At 36.8% G+C, this 21702-nt stretch overlaps 1 protein-coding gene across 9 annotated transcripts in view; it reads left to right on the top strand.

Annotated features, from left to right (window-relative positions):
• Nucleotides 1-19523, top strand: part of LOC121313408 (double-stranded RNA-binding protein Staufen homolog 2-like) — a 110490-nt gene extending 90967 nt beyond the window's left edge. For 6 of the 9 annotated variants that reach the window (XM_041245915.1, XM_041245920.1, XM_041245914.1 and 3 more), the window contains 2 exons: nt 17126-17214; nt 18326-19523. In XM_041245915.1, the coding sequence (XP_041101849.1) occupies nt 17126-17214; nt 18326-18419 (183 nt within the window). In that variant the 3' untranslated portion in view covers nt 18420-19523. Of the gene's footprint in view, nt 1-17125; nt 17219-18325 lie in introns of all 9 variants that reach the window. The other 3 variants (XM_041245922.1, XM_041245916.1, XM_041245919.1) reach the window with 2 other exon arrangements.
• The last annotated feature ends 2179 nt before the right edge of the window (nt 19524-21702 follow it).

Below are 21702 nucleotides of genomic sequence, written 5' to 3'. Positions count from 1 at the left end.
TATTTCTTAACAATCTAAACAATGGTATGTTACAGTCGGCCTGTTGTAACTGCAACACACAGGAAGGCATTTTCCCACAAGAAAAAATACTGCTTCTTAAAGCCTTTTTCATTTTGTGACCACTGTTTAATAAGCAATTTTGGCATCCAAACAAGAAACACTTGTGTACCTTCTGTTCTGTTGTGGTATTATTTTTCATACACTGTATTGTATGTGCTAGTGTCAAGTGAACTACCATTAATGATAGTATCAACTTCAACCTCCATCTCGATCTCCTGCCTGTCACTCAGCAGCGAATTCACACACCCGCACGGCAGACAGCTACCCTGTTAAAAGCATTAACACCCTGCATATTTCTAAACAAGGGATTTAGGGGAGCTCCCTAATAAAAGCTGAATCTGAAAACAGTAATTGTATGAATATAGTAATTGTTACAGCTATCTATAATGAAACAGGATTAATTTATCCGACTTTTTACATATCCGGCCATAACACACTGGATCCGTTAACGCATCCGAATTTAACTTGCATCTAAACAGAAAAAAACGATCATGTGCATTCCCTATTGCACCTTGCACACGTAATTATGGTACAACGATGATGCGTCAATTTTGGAATCGAAACAAGTTTGATTTAATCCGATTTGACATGCACTAAAAATGACATTGACCAATGAATAACGACTGGGATGACACATGGGTTCATGCAGTACCCTGAACAAAATGGAAAATCTTATTGTGTGTGCCGCCAAACAAAAATTACTTTATGATAAATCCAACAAAGATTACAAAGACTTTGTAAAAAAGAGAAGAACACATATGGAAAGACATTGCTGTGGACTTGGGCATGAATAATATGTATTGTGAAACATGAAGATGTGGATTTTGTGCAGTATAGGTTTTTACAAGCATATACTTTTTATTTAAATTGTAGTCGAGGAAGTAAAGAAACAATGGCGTAACCTGGAGACACATATCAGAGAAAGAAGTGTGACAGGGCAAGAGCGGTCAGAGCTTAACAGTCAGAAAAGAAGGGCAGTGCATGAAAGTGATGGAAAGTGTTTTTGGTAGCTCATTGCTAGCTTCCCAACTTTTAGCTCCTGATGCTATGACAACTGTGTTGTGTAATATCATAGTTGAAACGTAATAATTAACAAACGTTTTTCATCATCATTTGCTGATCATCAAGTTTATACTACATTTAACTTTTATTTTTGTGTTCAAAGTTATGTAAGAATTAACAGAATTGTATATATTATTTTTTATTAAAATACTGAAACTAGGTATATTTACTACAAAGCCTCTACTGCACACCAGCGCTCTGAAGTACGATAACAACAAATCTAGTGTGCAATGGATTGATGGACGATTCTAAATGGCAAAATGGATCCAGTGTGCAGAGGCCTTTACTCTGGTCTCACCACAGTCGGATGTTCGACGGACTGCTGTATTAAGTAGCCAAGTAAAGCATGCATTTTCATATATTATAGGATACACTTTTTTCATCTTTCTTATTCCTTTTAAATATAATTGTTATCTTTGCAGCACAAGGTTAGGGGTCTGGAGCTCATAATTCTCTGTAAGCAAGGCTTGGTATCCCATGCTACATTATGCTTCTTTCAAGGCCCTGTGTGTGCTTAATTTCATAGCTGGCTCTGTGTCCTCCACTTCTAATAAGGCCACACTGCTTCAAGAAATAGTCCTGGTCCACATGTTATAAGGGGGTGAACTTGAAAGCGAGTTAAAATGAAAAACTATGTTTACTGTTAGCGGTGTGCAGAAAGGTGTTGTAATGTCCCAGAAGTGACGAAGGAATGTTATTATCAGTGTGCTCCGAAGCATTGATCTGGAAAGCATTTTGGGCTTTATGGGATTCTTTTTCTTATGTAATCTCATATTACTGCCATATAGAGAGAGTCAGTCAGCCCTTTGTAATATATCCTTTAGAAAATTAAACAGATCAGCACAAATAATACTCCTATGCTAATGTTATGTCTTTGTTTTGTTTCTTCAAATTTTTTTAAACTGAATTTTATATCTAATTTAATTATACAACAGATTTTATTTTTTTTTCGTTTTGTAACTTTTTCTAAGTCGAGCTGACAGTCTGTGATTGGCTCTTGGTAGTTGCAGGTAATTTACACGATTGGTTGCTTTCGTCAATGCAAAGTATTGATTGGCTGGTTTTGGTGAATACTAAATTAATTTGGATCAATTCTGAATTTGTTTAGTATTTACTGTCCAATAGATGTGAACTATGCTTAAAAGATATATAAAAAAGAAAGGCAGCGCTTGCGCGGATTGATTTTCAGTTTGATTCACAGTTGGTGCTGAGACATTCCAGCGGGCGTCTACTGTCTAGTGCCCGCTAGAGCTGGTTGACTGACAGTACTGAATTTTTTTTCTCTCTCTCTCTCTCTCTCTCTCTCTCTCTCTCTCTATATATATATATATATATATATAGACCACTGCAAATTTTTCTTAAATCAGCATCTCTACATGTATGGCAGCCATTCCATTCCAATGTCTGTTGAATTCCAACACAGGCACACCTCATTCTACTGAATGAGGTACTGATTAGGGGATCACCTGAACCAAATCTTATTTAACGAGGAAAAGTATAAAAAACACTCCTGTGGTCATCACTGTCCTCTTGCAATAGGACCAACTGGATGGCAAAACAGTGCTAGTAGTACCTCAAAAGTAATTAGAATAAAAAAATAACTATTGACCATGCCCAAAGAGTTGAAAAGGAAAGTTTTGAGTGAGGAAAAGAAGGGTTCAATTCTGGCTTTACTGGCAGAGGGATACAGTGAGCGTCGGGTTGCTTCCATCCTTATAATTTCAAAGACGGCGGTTCATAAGAACAAGGTCAAGCAGCACACATTGGGGACAACAAAGCTACAGACCGGCAGAGGGTGAAAACGACTCTCAACTGACCGGGATGACCGCCAACTCATTAGAATGTCACTCAACAACCGTAGGATGACATCAAGTGACCTACAAAAAGAATGGCAAACGGCAGCTGGGGTGAAGTGCACGACGAGGACGGTTTGAAACAGGCTCCTAGGGGCAGGGCTGAAGTCGTGCAAAGCTAGAAAAAAGCCCTTCATCAATGAGAAGCAAAGAAGAGCCAGGCTGAGGTTTGTAAAACACCATAAGTATTTTGTGAAGGATGCATGAATCAAGCCAAGTACAAGGTTTTCCTGGAAGAAAACTTGCTTCCTTCTGCTCTGACAATGTTCCCCAACTCTGAGGATTGGTTTTTCCAGCAGGACAATGCTCCATGCCACACAGCCAGGTCAATCAAGCTGTGGATGGAGGACCACCAGATCAAGACCCTGTCATGGCCAGCCCAATCTCCAGACCTGAACCCCATTGAAAACCTCTGGAATGTGATCAAGAGAAGATGAATGGTCACAAGCCATCAAACAAAGCCGAGCTGCTTGAATTTTTGCGCCAGGAGTGGCATAAAGTCACCCAACATCAATGTGAAAGACTGTTGGAGAGCATGCCAAGACGCATGAAAGCTGTGATTGAAAATCAGGGTTATTTTTCCTCAATTGAAAGTGAGGAAAATGGCGTATGAATTTAAAAAAATCTACAACGTCCTGTATATGGAAATCAAACCTTAAGGGAGTAGCCACATGTGACCCATAACCTGCCTGTCAACAGACACATCAAGATGAAGTCTAATTATGAGTGGTAGGGGCTAGCTGAAATCTTGTATCTTGTAGCCAATACAAATACCGTACAACTTGACAGACAGAGGGTGATTGGAGGTGGAATACACAGATGTCTACATAGATGTCTACAGATAGTTCTTGCACAACTTTGAGGTGTGTTTCGGGTCATTATCTTGTTGAAGAATGAAGGACTGCCCAACGAGCCGTAATCCTGATGGAATGGCATGCCTGTGAAGTATGCTATGATAGCCATGCTGGTTGAGCTTACCATGGACTTGGTAAAGATCACCAACTCTGTCACCAGCAAAGCAACCCCAGGCCATGACACTGCCTCCTCCATGCTTGACAGTGGGAACCACACATGCAGAACTCATGCGCTCACCCTCTCAGATAAATTATCACTCTAGCTACAGGCATTATTGTTATATTTAAAAGAGCAACACATATCTTCACTCAATGTTTTTAACTTTTGTTACAATTACTCATGTGACTTCTGTTTGTACCACTGTTGCAGATCAAGATGCTTGTTCAAAGTAAAAGGTTCACTAGTTTTCAATATCAATCTCGCAGGACAGTGCTCCATAGAGAAGATGTAGAAAGAAGTTAAGCATTTAAATAAATGTTGATGTACTCCTGAAACGGAAATAGGGAGTTGATTAATCTTGGAAAAGGTTCATATAGTTAAGAGATTCTCATGATTAAAGTGCTAGATGCATTACAAAAGCTCAGCCAAAGATATGAAAAAATAATTGATTCATTTGTTTTCTTTACACACAACAATTTTATATTTATATATAGTTCTATATAGTTCTATAGTGCACACATTTTCTGTGTGTGAAATAGACATTAATCAATTACTTATTTTCATATATTTGGCTATTGTTTGGTGTGTGTGTGTGTGTAGAGGGGAGGCATGCCTTGATTTAGTCTTTTCAAATAACGAAGATAGAATAACTAAAACAGAGGTCAGAGAACCACTGGCAAACTCAGACCATAACATGGTCTCATTTGAAGTGTTTTTTAAATCCCCAAAAGTAAAGACTAAAGTTAAGGTTTACAATTTTAGAAAAGCAAACTATGAAGGCATGAAACAGAGACTAACAGAAGTAGATTGGAGTAAAATAGAGAAAACACCCACAGAAGAAGGATGGTTGTTCTTCAAAAATGTAGTACTAGAGGCGCAAAACAATTACATCCCTAAAGTAGACAAATCTAAATGTAAAACTAAATTGCCAAAATGGTTTAATAGATCAATTAAAAAAAATATTCAGCGAAAAAAGGCACTTTACAGAGCATTAAAAAAGGACCAAAAAGAAAGTACGCAGAAAGAGTACACGGAACTGCAAACGCAAGTCAAAAAGGAAGTTAGAAAGGCCAAGAGAGAAATAGAAATGAACATTGCTAAGGGAGCTAAAACCAATTCCAAAATGTTTTTCCAATATTACAACAGCAAGAGAACATTCAAAGAGGAGATTAAATGTTTAAGAGATACAAATGGCAAAATCGTAGAGGAAGAAAAAAAAATAGCAAATATGTTAAATGATTACTTTTCACAAGTTTTTACAAAGGAAGATACTGAAAACATGCCCCACATGTCATCCAGTTCCTATCCAGTTTTAAATAACTTTAGCATAACTGAGGCAGAAGTGTTAAAGGGACTAGGAGCTCTTAAAATAAACAAATCCCCTGGGCCGGATGAGATCCTCCCAGTAGTACTCAAAGAAATGAAATAAGTTATTTACAAACCGCTAACCAAGATCATGCAGCAGTCTCTTGACACAGGGGTGGTACCGACAGACTGGAAAATTGCAAACGTAATACCGATCCACAAAAAGGGAAACAAAACTGAACCAGGTAACTACAGACCAGTAAGCCTGACTTCTATTATATGCAAACTTATGGAAACTATAATAAGATCCAAAATGGAAAATTACCTATATGGTAACAGGGTACTGGGAGACAGTCAACATGGTTTTAGGAAAGGGAGATCGTGCCTAACTAACTTGCTTGATTTTTTTGAGGATGCAACATCGATAATGGATAATTGCAAAGCATATGACATGGTTTATTTAGATTTCCAGAAAGCTTTTGACAAAGTCCCGCACAAAAGATTAATTCTCAAACTGAACGCAGTTGGGATTCAAGGAAACACATGTACATGGATTAGGGAGTGGTTAACATGTAGAAAACAGAAAGTACTGATTAGAGGAAAAACCTCAGAATGGAGTGTGGTAACCAGCGGTGTACCACAGGGATCAGTATTAGGTCCTCTGCTATTCCTAATCTACATTAATGATTTAGATTCTGGTATAGTAAGCAAACTTGTTAAATTTGCAGACGACACAAAAGTAGGAGGAGTGGCAAACACTGTTGCAGCAGCAAAGGTCATTCAAAATGATCTAGACAAGATTCAGAACTGGGCAGACACATGGCAAATGACATTTAATAGAGAAAAGTGTAAGGTACTGCACGCAGGAAATAAAAATATACATTATAAATATCATATGGGAGATATTGAAATTGGAGAAGGAATCTATGAAAAAGACCTAGGAGTTTTTGTTGACTCAGAAATGTCTTCATCTAGACAATGTGGGGAAGCTATAAAAAAGGCTAACAAGATGCTCGGATACATTGTGAAAAGTGTTGAATTTAAATCAAGGGAAGTAATGTTAAAACTGTACAATGCACTAGTAAGACCTCATCTTGAATATTGTGTGCAGTTCTGGTCACCTCGCTATAAAAAAGATATTGCTGCTCTAGAAAGAGTGCAAAGAAGAGCGACCAGAATTATTCCGGGCTTAAAAGGCATGTCATATGCAGACAGGCTAAAAGAATTGAATCTGTTCAGTCTTGAACAAAGAAGACTATGTTTGAATTCAAACATTCAAAATTCTAAAAGGTATTGACAGTGTCGACCCAAGGGACTTTTTCAGCCTGAAAAAAGAAACAAGAACCAGGGGTCACAAATGGAGTTTAGAAAAAGGGGCATTCAGAACAGAAAATAGGAGACACTTTTTTACACAGAGAATTGTGAGGGTCTGGAATCAACTCCCCAGTAATGTTGTTGAAGCTGACACCCTGGGATCCTTCAAGAAGCTGCTTGATGAGATTTTGGGATCAATAAGCTACTAACAACCAAACGAGCAAGATGGGCCGAATGGCCTCCTCTCGTTTGTAAACTTTCTTATGTTCTTATGTTCTTATATATATATTATATACATATACATTACATACACATACACGTACACACACACACACACACAGTCAACACTCACATATCTGACCCTATAACATTTAAACTTCAGTGATGGTTAAATGACTGTGACACATATCTGATTATTTCATTTTGGCCCGTTCCAAACCTTGTCCGTTTTTTCAGGGAACACAAAACAGATAATGTCAAAAATACATAGCTTGAAGGACTGTGTTTTAAAATAAGTAGGCTTCCATTTAGATGTACTGTAGTTGGTTTTGTTGGTATAATGATTTATTTTCAACAGAAGTATTTTAATTCAGAACGGTATGATTCTGAAAATATCCAAAAGAGATGACACTTGCCAAAAGAGATGACATGTGGGCTGTAATACAGTACATACTTTTAAATTCTGTATGTATTTAGCAGTATGTAAAATTCCCCATTAATGACCCAACAGCATAAGGAAATCAAAATCTTACACATGCACAGAACTGCGTAAAACATAAAAGGCAATGCAATTCAGCAAAAGAGTAAAAAACTAAAACAGTTTCCAGAATTAAAACAGTAACCAAAGTCAGTATTCAAAATTGCTGACTATAATACTTGATAAGGCCCTAATGTCACAGTTCACTTGCAAATGAAAATGCACAAAAGCAACTAAAGATCACAGAGTTTATGATTAACTGTTTTATATTACCGTAGCTTGTCTCGTTTGCTTTGTTTTTGCTGCATTTTCTGATTTCTGATTGATTTGGCATGAGAGAAAAAAAACAACTCTGGGCTGTGACGGATAATCAAATAAGTTGTAAACATTGAAGCGATGAGCTTTGTATCAGCAAACTGGTGTTAGAGTCAGAAATTGCTTGTACCAAGGGGGTGCGAGCAGTGCAGCCTCACAGGAAGCCGACCTTAGGGGGGGGTTCCGGTTGATTGGCTGATGAATAATAAGTAAAACAAATGTGTGCAATAACGATTCAAAACAAAAATTACAAAATGAAAGTGCTTTATTATTTGTCAGGCAATCGGTGCCCCCTCAAGTCAGAATACGATCTGAGTGGAGCACCGACTGCCTGTTGAATAATAAGGTCAAATAAAAAAAAATGTGTGATTCAGGTTACCCGACCGACCCTATTTTTTTCCACCCGACGCAAAGTGTTTTTTTTGCTGGTAAGGGGCTGCATTCTTCACTGTCAATCTGAAAAACTGACCACTGTGCGCGGCTACGTTTTCGCTCATGCAATTTTCCAGAAGCCGCATAGCAAACAAGATCTTCAGTTCATATAAAATGTTGGGGTCTGAGCAGCACGGCTGCAACGTATTGCCAAGTAGTTGTTTTTGCAGTATTATTTGAAAAATGCAACCACATACCACAAAAAAATGAATTATAACCAGTGTTAGACTCGGGGGGGTGGGGGGTGGGGGGGGGCACAGACACATGGCACTATTTCTCACACCCCATCTTCATTGTTATTCATCTTGAATAGTAGCCTATTTTATTTCTCACCAATACTTCGTGTGCTCTCTGGCCTACTGAAATGAATGTGCAACTGTTTTTAAAGGGAGATTGCATTTAGTTTTTTAAAGACTATTATCACATAATGTGCTGATTTCAGTTATGACATTTCTAAAAATAAAAAAATTGTACAATAGCTGACCTTTTCTTTTTTCTCTTCCAAAAATGACAAACTAAACACTGTCCCACAACTCGATGAAAAACTACACACAACAGGCACTGCCTCCCTCATTAATCCTGCGTTCCTAACAAGATCTCTCGATTTGCTGAAAATTGTGAAAGCTTATAATACAAAGCAAAAGTTTTTTACTATCCCATCAGTGTTTACAAATACACAGCACACCTGTTTGTATAGGCTATAATTCAAAACCTTCTGTTCTTACATTTTGTCGTGTTAATTTTTTATTTGTGACCTGCTATTTTGTCTTATTTTAATGTCTTTTTTCTTTCTTTATTTAATTGCATGCATTTTATTGCTTGTTTGTTATTTCTGTGATCTGTAGTGTCTATATGGTCTTTATATGTTTTATTTTAAAAGAGCTTTGGGCTACTGTATTGTATGTAAAAAAGGCATAAGTGTTAGGCTAATATTGTCAGTTTTTTAATGCTTTAGACTTTATTTGCACCTCGCAGTTTCATGGTCTTTTTTTTTACAGCTTAGCATGCAGTAATCACATTTATTCGACTGGACGCATCCTATTAGTGTGTATGCTATATTGTGGTCATTTTGAGGACTTGTCTTATTTAAAAGAACTGAAAGAGTTTTTCAGAATTTGTTAAGAGTTAAATTGTATTGTTACTGATTGTGCTGTGAGAAAGATTAGTGTGTCATTTTGAGAGATGACCTGCTGTGTTGATACCAAGCTTTTATTATTTTGAGGGTGGAATATAGTTTTAAACAATCATTTTTTAAACAGACATTTAGAAAAATAGCTTTTTTTTGGGGGGGGGGGCTGACCAGTTAGGAGTGAATAGTCAGATTGTTTTCCAAATGGTTTCATGTGGGCACATCCGGCATTAACATTTTCAAAAATCCAGTGTTGCACAGAATTTAGCCTTGCAGCCAAATAATATTTCGTTTCAGAAAGCTGAAATTGATTAAAATTGATCTCCGAACCTCCATGTTCCAAGCACAGTTGTCCAGTCTAGCCATTATATCGATTCAGTTTGCATGGGCCAACTCTCTGAACTCTGACCATGGCATCAATGACTTTGCATCACTGAAGGCAAGACAAGTACACTTGTAGGCTCTAGGTTTTGCACAGGAAGCACAGCTTTTATATTTCGCACAGGGCACCATCAGTGATGGGTACGGCATATATATATATATATATATATATATATATATATATATATATATATATATATATATATATATATATATATATATATATATATATATATATATATATATATAGTGTGTGTATGCAATACAAGGATGGTAACCAATCGTGCAACACTGATAATGTACAATACAGAATAATAAAGGAAATAAATGGATAAATAGCATGCCAATACCATGATGCCTAAAGGTTTAAATAGAAACCAATAGCAGATAGTTACAGCATTAATTATGTAGTAAATGACATCACAAACACATTAATATATATCCATTTTTTTTTAAATCGGGTAAATCTAAAGTTTTACCCGTAACTGTCACCATTTACTAGTAAACTGGTAAATGTCTGGAATTATGAAATAATATATATTGCTTTACCGGTTTAAGATAGTTTATTTGTATTATTGCAATGTAGAAAAATTGCACATATAATTCCTGGCTTGTAGCCATCATTCCATTCAATGCCTTGAAAATAAAAACAGCCTGATAGCCCATTACCTACATTTCCTTTCATCACAAGAATTTGATTTAAGAACAAACTTTTTTAATTAGGCATCAAACAGTGACAGAGATGGAAGACTTCCAACTCTGTCTTGAGTAGACTAAACATATTCCTCCAAATTAATAGTTCAGACGATTCCTCTTCAATCTCCCCTTTATCTCATTAGAAAAATAATGAAGTAATTGGCTGATGTTACTGTAGATAGAAGTGTAGTATCTTCAGTCATGCAGTTTCTCATGTTTTGCCAGGGTTTTAGCAAGAAGTTGGCTTGGAATTGATTTATAATGTTTATCTCTCTGTAGGAAGAAGATATATTATCTGATTGTGAGATGGTAACAACTTACCACATTCACACTAGTGTGGATGCCATTAGAACCTAACCCTAAGATTCCATATAAAGTTTAGCACTGCTAATTTAACACTGGGTAAAATATAACAATATGATTCTGTAACTGTGTTTAATTATTTATTGGTAACACTGCAATTACATTTACTGCAATAACAAGCTGCTGTAAGGACAGCAGTGCCTAAATTAAAATCAAATCCTAGGGTCTAAAAAGAACCGCAGATGAGATTTTTGTTATCAGAATTTCACATTGAGAACAATCATTTCCAGCATTGCTTGAGTAGAACTTTGAACAGAAACAGGTTTTGTTTGACATTTGAGCATCATAAGACTTTATTGTACTCTAGCTGGGGAAAAAACACTAGGTAATGATTTGTATCTACATGATCCCACAGGTTATAGAAGTCATAACTACATTCTTTCAATAATCAAAATATTTATTTGTATTTAAGATGCATTCAATACATTGCTTGCCATACCAATTAACACTAGAACTACCAGAGCGGTCATTTTGACCGGTCACGTTTTTCTCCATATATGAATTAAACATCTCAAACCATCAGTAGACCCAGGGTTGCAGAAACTTATGGAGATATAATATGTTATGCCTAGAACTACCGGAGCTGGAATTTTGACTGTCGTAGTGAAAATGGTGGGTTTGATCAGGCATGATCAAGCTTCTGAATTTCACCTTTATTATGAATAGACACAACAGGATGCTTTTTCAGATAAGTGATTTATTTATCAACAACTGCAGAAGTACTTATTGTCTAGTAAAAATGAATAGACAGACACAATGCAGGACTGCACAGCAAGAAAATGCGCCAGACCAAGAGATAGTAATGAAACTTACTGTGATCAGAATGAGGTTACTGATAGTGACAGTGAAAGTGATAACGAAGTTGCAGAAATTTTGGGACAGAGACAAACACAACCTTAGCTACATACTCAAGTTAGATTTTTGTTACCACCTAGGAGGCAGCAAGAGGTTGATTTACGGGCCGTGTATCAACTTGCAGAAGGGCTGCATTCTAATAGTCTATAAGTCCATCCAAGAAAAAATGTAATTTTGCCTTCCATTGCCATCGGGAATGATGCAGAGATCCCAGAGACTGTACAGTTTTATAATTCCACAAAGTTTGGAGTTGATATAGTAGACTGTGCCGTGTGCAATAAGGCAGTGTGGCAAGTGCACTGCACGTGACTTTGTTGATTGCACAAACTAGACTCCACAAGGTATTTTTTTTTACATTCCACATTTTGAACAGTTATACGTTTCCATTTTTTTTAATAGTTGTATGTTCCATCTTTTGAATATTTGAACAATACACATTTTAACAGTTTTTTCCTTGCCATCTTTTGAACAGTTGAACAATCCGTGTTTTGAACAGTTGCAGGTTACATCCTTTGAAGAGTTGTAAGTTCCATAATTTGAGCTTTGGAACACTTTTTAAATGTAGTTCTATTGTACATGATTATATTACAAAAATAGTTACTGAGTAATAGTGTAGCAAACCATCTATTGCAAGACTGGAGACAGAAATTACTGTTGAACAGAGTCGAACTCAGAATCAAAATAAGACGGGTAAACGGAAAACAATTGTATTAAGTAACACACTCAAACAAATGTGGGCACTGTAATTCTCTACTGATCCACAGAGTATCATAAGCTCCCGCTGCATCTCAAAAGTCGTCTCTAAGTTGCTAAAACCACCCCATTTCATCATAACTCCCCTTCCAATACCACCCCTAAGCCTGGTGTCCATCATATGTACCAAGCAGGCTGCAAAAACGGTGTCAGAAACAATTCAGGAGGAAAACAAACAATAATGTGAAAGGAAAAGTTTGTTGCAACCCGGTTCTTCGTGTTCATTTGCACTCCAAATATCAGGAATGATGGAGAAATGTCTGATTGTAGCAGAGCAGCAATAGCCTGTTCTTTGTGATAAGCAGCACAAGAAATATGTAGATAAAGAATACAAAGACATTATGGGAAAATATAAGTGAGGAAATCGGAATTCCAGGTAAGCACTTTGTGTGGTATGTTAAAATAAACACATTATTTTGACTATAATGTAAAACTGCCTGTGCTGTCTGACATTACATTGGCGTTTACTGTATTTAAAAAAAAAAAAAAAAAAAAAAAAAATCATCAGAATGCATCGAAATGATTGCGTTTGGTAGTCCTATATGTACTTCTAATTGTGTTTAACACAGAAGAGTTTCGTAGCATGAGATGCTGCTGTAGTTTTATACACATTTCAATACAGCGGTTAAAAAGACCGCTCCGGTAGTTCTAGGTATATATGTACATCTGGTAGGTCTAGTGTTAAATTACACATCTATTTGTTTATGCCTCTTAGTTTATTTCCCAGAACATGTTGTTCACTCTGACAGGCTGACTGACATCCCAGAGGAGATTGGTACTTTTGTCAGTGCTGTGCAGAATTACAGTGACAGCCGAAAACATATATATTTAGCTGAAATTACGGCACAGTCTGTACTTAACACCAGTGGTGCATACCGTTTACAAGCCATATTGTAAGTGGTTTTAGGTGGGGTGTAGCCACTTGGAAGAATCTAAGTGTTGCGAATGGCTTATCAAATTGTATACCAAATACAGATGAAAAATAATTCAGTACTGGGAAACACCTTTCTTCTCATACCTGTTTGCTAGTAATATGAAATGGTATTAAAAAACAATTACAAGTAATACCAGTGGCGTAACTTTGGTTTCAAAAGTGTGGGGGAGTGAGCAGTTCCTGTAGCTGGGGCATGCATGAAGATTATATTACATATAGTAATGACGTTAAACTAACTAACCGGTGATATACAACTTTAGTACTGCTGCAATGTGAGGGGATATTTCCATGACATTGAAAAAGTAAGGGGGACATGTCCATTCAATTGGACATGTGTGTAAATTACAACTATGAGTAATGTAAAGTATTAACATAATGCTATTTACTGCAAATGGTTCATAATGTCAGCTGATGTTTAATATACATATATTTACTTTGATTTGACAGTTTGAAAGTATTTGCTTGCATGTAATTGGAAGTTGGCCTAAGTGAGTCATTTGAAATATGAACTTGATAAACTCTACCACTGTCGCGAAAGGAAAGTACCAATGAGCACATTTTGCAAGTTACAGTCTTTATTTTCTTCATTCTGAGACATTGTGAAACATTGGGTATACCTTCCCTTTTGCCAAGGTCTTTAGAAGTACCGTTTTTTGGTGCCACACTCAGGGAGACAAGATTAATTGATCAATTATGTTTTAATTGATTATCTTCGGTTAACTGAGACATTTATTCAAAACCATTACATCTCAAACATTCATGGCAATAATTGTAATTATTTATTATAATTGTTAATACCTTAATATCTAACATCTAAACATGTTGTTTTAATGCAGTAGACTTGCTTGCCATTGCTCCATGCTGCAGATTCCCTCCGATAGTGGTGCTAGTCGATGTGTTTTTCGATTCACCGCCAGCCATGTGTTTGATGGGGAAAGGTTTTTCATTCAGATCCTAACCAGATCCATGTTTCAGACCCTGAAACGTGCTGCATCTCTAGATCCGATCCAAGCCTTACCGGCAAAGGGATGGGGTCTTGAACTCTGACCTGCCGATACAGAGGGTCAGTGCACTAGTGGTGCGTCAACACATAGAGCCAGCTCACTGGCCCATGGGACAACAAGCACGACCCAAGCTTGAAGTCAATTGTTTTGCTTTAAAAGCAAGGACCTTTGGTCTTTAGTAAGTGTAGGAAAACAAGGAACCAAAAACGTAACAAGCAGAGACTTAAGGCAGGGCCTCATTTTGTACCCATTTTTTAATAGTATGATAAGCTTTGATGTATTGTAAAGGTACCGCAATGAGTTCTGTATTGCTTATTTTTTGGGACAGGTTTAACAATGGTTAAAGATATGAATGTAAGTGTTAAATTCAGCATCATATACAAACACCCCTAAAAGAATTGTGGTTGAAGCTATCTAAATGCAACCAGGAAGTGACATCCCCTCACACCACATGGTTGGACTCCTTTGCATGGTGATTAGTCTCTCAGATTTGTTTCTCTGGTTGGAAGGATCAGTTTGGTCTCCAGCAGCTTGGGGATTCCAGGGAGTCGATTGTGGGGGAAACGCTTGACTTTGGGAACCACTTTCACTTGCACAACATCTGTGAGAGTCACACTATCAAGGCTGTAATTGGGGAGTAGCTAAGTCCTGATTAATTTAGGATTGGAATGCACACATCTGTCTTCATACCCAGCAGCTCTCCTGGCCCTAAACAGGTCCTCTGCGAGACGCCCAGAGTGAGCTCAGTGGGATCTCTGTCAGCTGCAAGATTTATGTCATCTTTCTCCATCCTGAGAACTGCTCCATCGGCTTCAGACATCTGGATTCAATTGCTAAGACATCAGAAGCAAAGGGAGAGAGTGTATTCCAGGGATCATCAGCGAAGAGAGGTCTGTTAAAGGACCAGGTGTCTTTGCCAAGAGCCACACAAATCATTTTTACGTGAAAAGAAATGCCATCTTACAGAGTGTTTTTTTTTTTAATGCAAATGATGGCACGATACCTGCAAAAGAAGTTAAGACATCACTTAAATTTAAACCAAAATGATAACAGTTGGCCCGGTATATATAGTAAACATGGTTAGGTTTTACCGTTTTATTTCCACAAAAAATATACAATGTATGTCCTGTATTGGTTTAGTGGATTGGAGCACAGATTATATAAATGTTATTTATTTTCATTGGTAAGCTCCTCAAAAATAGGTGGTATATTGAAAAAGTTAAAGAACCTTTGAATTTTTGTATTTTTTTTTTTTTTTATTTATCTGTATTGGAGGGCAAATCTCATCTAAAGCTCTGCTTGGCACAAATATCCCAGTGATGGGAAGTTTTTCATTCACCCAGCAAGGTGGGTTTTATGTTAAAAAGGGTTTTAACAACATCCCTGTAATCATATATGTATTAAAAATCATGGGATCCTGTTTGATAAGATGTATTTGGCTCTATCGAGTATGAAGACCTGGTATTATACCAGTTAATCACTCAAATTATCCAAGCTCACCTTTCTAAATGAATCCATTAATTAGAGCAGTGGTGTCCAGTCACGGTCGTGGTGGGCCAGTCCACCCCAGGTTTAAAAGGTAACAATATATAACTACGACTTCAAGGTCTGGGTTAAGGTTTAATTGGTTCAATTAAACAATTTATAACAGGGTTGTTACAAAGACCAGGAGTGGCATGGCCAACTTTGGATTCCCCAGAATTAGAGAAAAGAACCCGATAGAGCTGTGTTTAAGGTTCGAAGGTTCGTTCGCTAGCCAGGAATTCGAATTTAGTTTTAAACTTTTGAAGGTTCATCAGGTGACATTCACACACTGTATGTTTTATTTAATTTTTATTTATTTGTTTTCTCTGTTAACAGAAATTGTAAATACTATTAGTCACACATTAAATGTCATTCACATGCAAAATTAGATATTTTGATTTGTATAATGCATATTACGTAAACAAAAGTTGTTGTATTAAAATCCACTACCAAATCATTATACGTAGCAATTCTGTATGGTGCCACTGCTGTGTATGGAGCAGGGTATAGTATGCCAAAGCACGAGGAGGGGGCTGTTAAATAAAGCTTTATTTTCCTAAGTCTGCTGCAGTTGGTGCTGCTGCAATGCAAGCTTACTGTATATATAGCAAGCAGTACCAATTACGTGCAAATAAACAACAATGTATTTTTATTTAAATTATAAAAACATGATCACTGTTCTGTATAACAGATTTTTTAACGACATGTGAATGTTTTATTCCATTTGTAAGGATTACCTGTAAAGTAGGATTTTCAATCAAATATAAACATGTAGCAATGGGGACGTCACCAGTAAATTATGCAATTTAGTAACATCGAAGGTTCGAACCTTCCTTCGGAAATGTGTTCTGAACCTGAAGGCCAAAATGTACCCTTTGTTGCAGCCCTAGAACTTGATAATATCGAGTTTGAGAAATGGTAATATTCACATGATTAACTGAAAGAATGTGTTTAGATGGTGAAAAGCTAATTCAATTCTAACACATTTCATGGCTTATATCATGATACTCAAAAAAAGAACATTAGCACAGAAACTGGCTGGGCCCATCACATAGGTCAGTGAGATCTTAAGTGCAAGTATTAAAGTTTTCTGAAGATCAATCATGTGATTCACTGTGCATGCCTAGAGCAGTATGAGCTATCACTTGCAAAAGTGCTGTTACAAAACTTTCATCCCCTGTGGAGAAAGCAGGAAGAATTATTCCAGTCTCACTGCCTTAGACTTACTAGTGATCACTTTGAGAGAACCCTAGATTTCACAGAATGGAAATGTTTACATAATAGTCATGCAAAAATATATTTAAAGGAATGCAGCCAAAACAAACACTGGCAGCAAAGTGCATCCTGTTGGCATGGTGTCTCCTAAGATAGATGAATTTATTTGAAAAGCAGGTGATGTGTAACATTTACAGAGCCATCTGTTTTGCTCAACAGGCAGCCCTAAGTGCCTTGAAACAGCTGTCAGAACAAGGACTGGACCCTGTGGAAGGCGCAATGAAGGTAGAAAATGCATCACGTGATAAGTAGGTATAAACAAGAATATCAAACAGGATTGGGCTGGGTTGGGTACAATGTGGACAAAGAAACTAGGAAGATCTAGGAGCCAAGAGATACTCCTATTTTTTTTTTTAAATGTGCCAAGGCACCATAAAATAGTCATACCGCTCCAGGACATAAAGTGTAATATACACTGTGCTTGATTGACCAACCAACATTATAAACATGGCATAACAGTAACAAGCTGCACCTTTATATTCACTGAATTGATAAAGGATTATTTGGTTAACTTTGACTTAAATATGTGGCTTTTAGTGTAATAATAACTATATTATTTATTTCTTAGCAGACGTCATCATCCAGGGCAACTTACAATTCTTACAAAATGAGTGCCTCTAGTTCAGTCATTTATTCATAACTTTCTGTGAAACTACCTAATAAAATAAATCAGTAATTAGCTTACTGCGTCAAACTATTTTTAGTGTGCCTGAATGCTGTACATAACTTGCAATCGTCACAAGCTTTTGAAAATTTAATTTAGTCATAATGAGCATAATGAAATACGAGTTGTTTCAATCTTTTGAGTATCAGCTCCCTGAACAAAAGGACACATAAGATCGTTTGAAATATGATAATGGAAACATGGGCAGAGAAAAGAAAGTAGCTAAAATGATTCAAGAATATTTTTTTAGGTGTGACTAGAAAAGGTTACACAAATGTTTTGTTGCACAAGTTTCAGGCTTTTCCTTAAATTAAAGTTGGACAAAGTGCATTCTTCAGGCTAGACTCCATTAACATAATTCTAAACCATTTTAATAATATGGAAAAACTACTTTTAAAAAACAAAAGGGAAATATATATATATATATAATTATATTATATATATATATATATATATATATATATATATATATATATATAATGATTAGCTTTTTAGCTTAGAAAAAAGAAAAGAAAGAAAAGTGGGTATCTGTGTGATCTCATGCCTTTGTTATCTGAATGTAAATATTGTTTCATTTAAAAGGAGTCACCTTTAGTGATGACCTATGATCCTAGGGTGGCATCTGCGTATAAACATGCCTTTCAAGACGTGCTGCCCTGGAACTTAGTGCTCTTCTTGACATTTTCATCTTTCAGACAACTGAAACATCTGGGAGAGAAGGCAGACAATAAACAGACTAACTCAGGCACCTCTGGTCAGGCCTGCAAGGATTCAAAAGCCGTCGTCTAGGAGCCCCTCCAGCACCCACGGCCGCCACTGCATCCTTATAAACCTGTCAACACACAATAGGGTGGATGTGTGTCAGGAAATGAATGACTAAACACCATTATTTGAGTCTATGTGAAGACAACACTATCCTAACACAAAAAAAGAAATTAATCGATTACAAAAATAAAGAATAATGAGTAAGAATAATTGTATAATTACATTGCATGATACTGGTAAATCAAGGAAAATCAAAAACCTATACAGAGTTTCCCCTTTTGTATATGAATATAAATTTTGAAGATAGTTGCCTAGTGGCAGAAAAAAAAAAAAAAAAAAAAAAAAAAAAAAAAACACACAATTGTGCTACTGAAAGCTAATTGAAACATTTTAATAGTGGGGAAAACAAATGTTAGTAGAATCAAACTGAAATTATCAGTTATAATTTTAAAAAAATGGTGTCTTAATTTCAGCTTTTTTATTTTATAAATGATGCTTTGGTATTTAAAAGTTAACCAATGAGAGTGCTGTGAGAGTTGTAGTTGTTGTCTTCATATAGTCATGCAGTTTATATTTCATGCTGACATTAAAGCATTCATAATTCTATATGAATATGAATGACTTGCAAATACAAATACCATATACTAAATCTGTATGCAAAAAAAGGGAAAAAAAAAAAAACAATTACTAAAAAATGCTTATTAATACGTTTCCTGGTGTTAGAACTGATCAGTAGAGGTAAAACAAAACAAAAAAAAAAACATGGCAGTTTAGCATTTGAGTGTCATGAACCTGTGGTCATGAATGAGGCATCTGACCTCTGGTTCTCCTATTCTCCCCCATCCTGTTGTTTCAAGCCCATCTACACCTATTATGTGTGTTGTATTGGCCCACTGTTTGCATCAACTGATAACTGCATTCTAATCTGAAAGGGCATTTTAGGCCTAGCACCAAGAAAGACCTAGAAGCTAGGGAGTTAGTTCCACAACAACAAAGAAAAAATAAGAGTTACACCTCATTGTATAAATAAAACACAAATAACAGTATGTATGCTGATTGTACTTTATAACAGCAACTTGTTATTAATGAATGGCCAAATGCAGTAAAACCATATCAGTTCATGTTTAATTTTGTATTGTGTGGGTTTTTTGTAAGTGTGTGTTAAAGGATGAGTAACTGGAATACACCTCAAATATCTGTTATATGAATACAAACAGTGCTACCTTGTTATAAGGCAATCCTTTGTAGCACAGAACCAGTTATAAGGTGCCTAACAACTTACCTATCAGCGTGGTAATCCCACAACGCATACCTTGGAGTGTTTTATTGCTTAATTATAGACTCCTGAGGATGTCAGCCACTCAGAGCACATGTCTCACCTCCTTTATTCCACAAATTACAACACAAAGAAACACAATTCATGACATCACAGTACCAATTTTTACTCTGAGTATTCTGAATTTCAGCACAGTTGGCATTAACTGCTTTTAAAACAAAAATCCACCTCTCTGAATTCCATTTAATTGTAAAAATCAATTCAAAACAGTGACATCACAATCAGACACCTACCTCAGCCACTTCACAGTATTCTCTTTGTTAACCCTTTCCATCTTTTCAATGAAAATGGCAATGGACTAAGCAAAGGTTGGTCATGATTTAAAAACAAATATAGCAGTTTTTTTTTTTTTTTTAATTTGTGTAATTACAATAAAGCAGTATATGATAGTCATAGGCCTGCGTGCATCTGCGTATGGGTTACATGGGCATGTTCCAGAACATTCCAGATAGATTCAGTGCTGAGTAAACTTGGAGTAACTTCTAGAATTTTCCAGTAATATAAATAGTAGTATAAATACTGGGGCCTTAAGCCCACCAGTTCAGTTTAGTTCCAGCTGCCTAAGTGGATACATATCTGCATTTTTCTGAGATGGCATCAAGAGGCTGCAAGCATCCGACAGACGCATTTTGCTATGTCTGCGGCCAATTTATCAAGACAAGAGCGAAAAAGTACTCTGTGGAAGCATCTGCTAAGATGCGTGAGGCCTACAAGGCATATTTCGGCATGCCTGTCGGGGATCAAGACAAACCCTGGGCACCTCATTTCACCTGCGAGCACTGCAAAAAAACTCTGGAAGGTAAGATGGACAATTGTTGCTCGGAATTTTATGTTATAAAATTTGTTAACATTTTTAAAATTGTAAAAGTTTTTAATTTTAAAATGTTTTACAATTTTCAATGTTATTGAAAAAATATATATGAAAAATGTTGCGAGAATCTCTTACACATTAGTCATGGGTGAAATAAATGTATTTTTGTAGGATGGTGCAGAGGGGAAAAGAGAGCCATGAAGTTCGCTATCCCAAGAATTTGGCGGGAACCCACTGACCACTAAAGCAACTGCTACTTCTGCATGGTGGACCCTTCCAAACGTCGGACTGGCAAGAATGCACCTGATATCACGTATCCGGACCTTCTTTCATCCATCGCCCCGGTGCCACCGAGTTCTCTGTGGGGAGGAACAACGTCAAGTGGGAGCCACTGGTGGACCCCCGGAAGGTGCTGATGCCACCACTGCACATCAAATTGGGCCTTATGAAACAATTTGTCAGAGCTCTAGATAAGGAGTCGGAAGCCTTCAAGTACCTTCAAGACTTCTTCCCTAAGCTGTCTGAGGCAAAGGTCAAAGCCGGTGTCTTCATCGGACCACAGATAAAGAAGATCCTGGAGTGCAATGAATTCCCCAAGAAGCTCACTAGTAAGGAGAAAGCGGCTTGGAACAGCTTTGTCGCAGTGGTTCGGGGCTTCCTGGGCAATCACAAGGCCGAAAACTATGTGGAGCTGGTTGAGACTCTGGTGAAGAACTACGGCACAATGGGCTGTAGGATGTCCCTCAAAGTCCATATCCTTGATGCTCATTTTGATAAATTCAAGCAGAACATGGGAGCGTATTCGGAGGAGCAAGGCGAGCGCTTCCACCAGGATATACTGGACTTTGAACGCCGCTACCAAGGACAGTATAACGAGAACATGATGGGAGACTACATTTGGGGGCTGATTCGTGAAAGTGATTTACAGTATAATTGTAAATCTCGAAAAACTACTCACTTCTAAATCTTTTGTAGTCATTTTTGTATTACTTTAGTAAAAATACATGTTAATTTGGATTCATATGTTGTTTTTTTCTGACTTTATGTGAACGAAAAGACACAAATTCGCCCGTTTTCTCATTGGAAATAGGTAAATTTAAAAATATCACTGTCCTGGTCACAAAAGCAAAGTTTGTGGGGAATAATAATAATAATTTCTA

Source organism: Polyodon spathula, chromosome 3 (genome assembly GCF_017654505.1).
Source record: "Polyodon spathula isolate WHYD16114869_AA chromosome 3, ASM1765450v1, whole genome shotgun sequence".
NCBI classification, from domain to species: domain Eukaryota; kingdom Metazoa; phylum Chordata; class Actinopteri; order Acipenseriformes; family Polyodontidae; genus Polyodon; species Polyodon spathula.
This window is presented reverse-complemented; position numbering and strand designations above follow the sequence as displayed.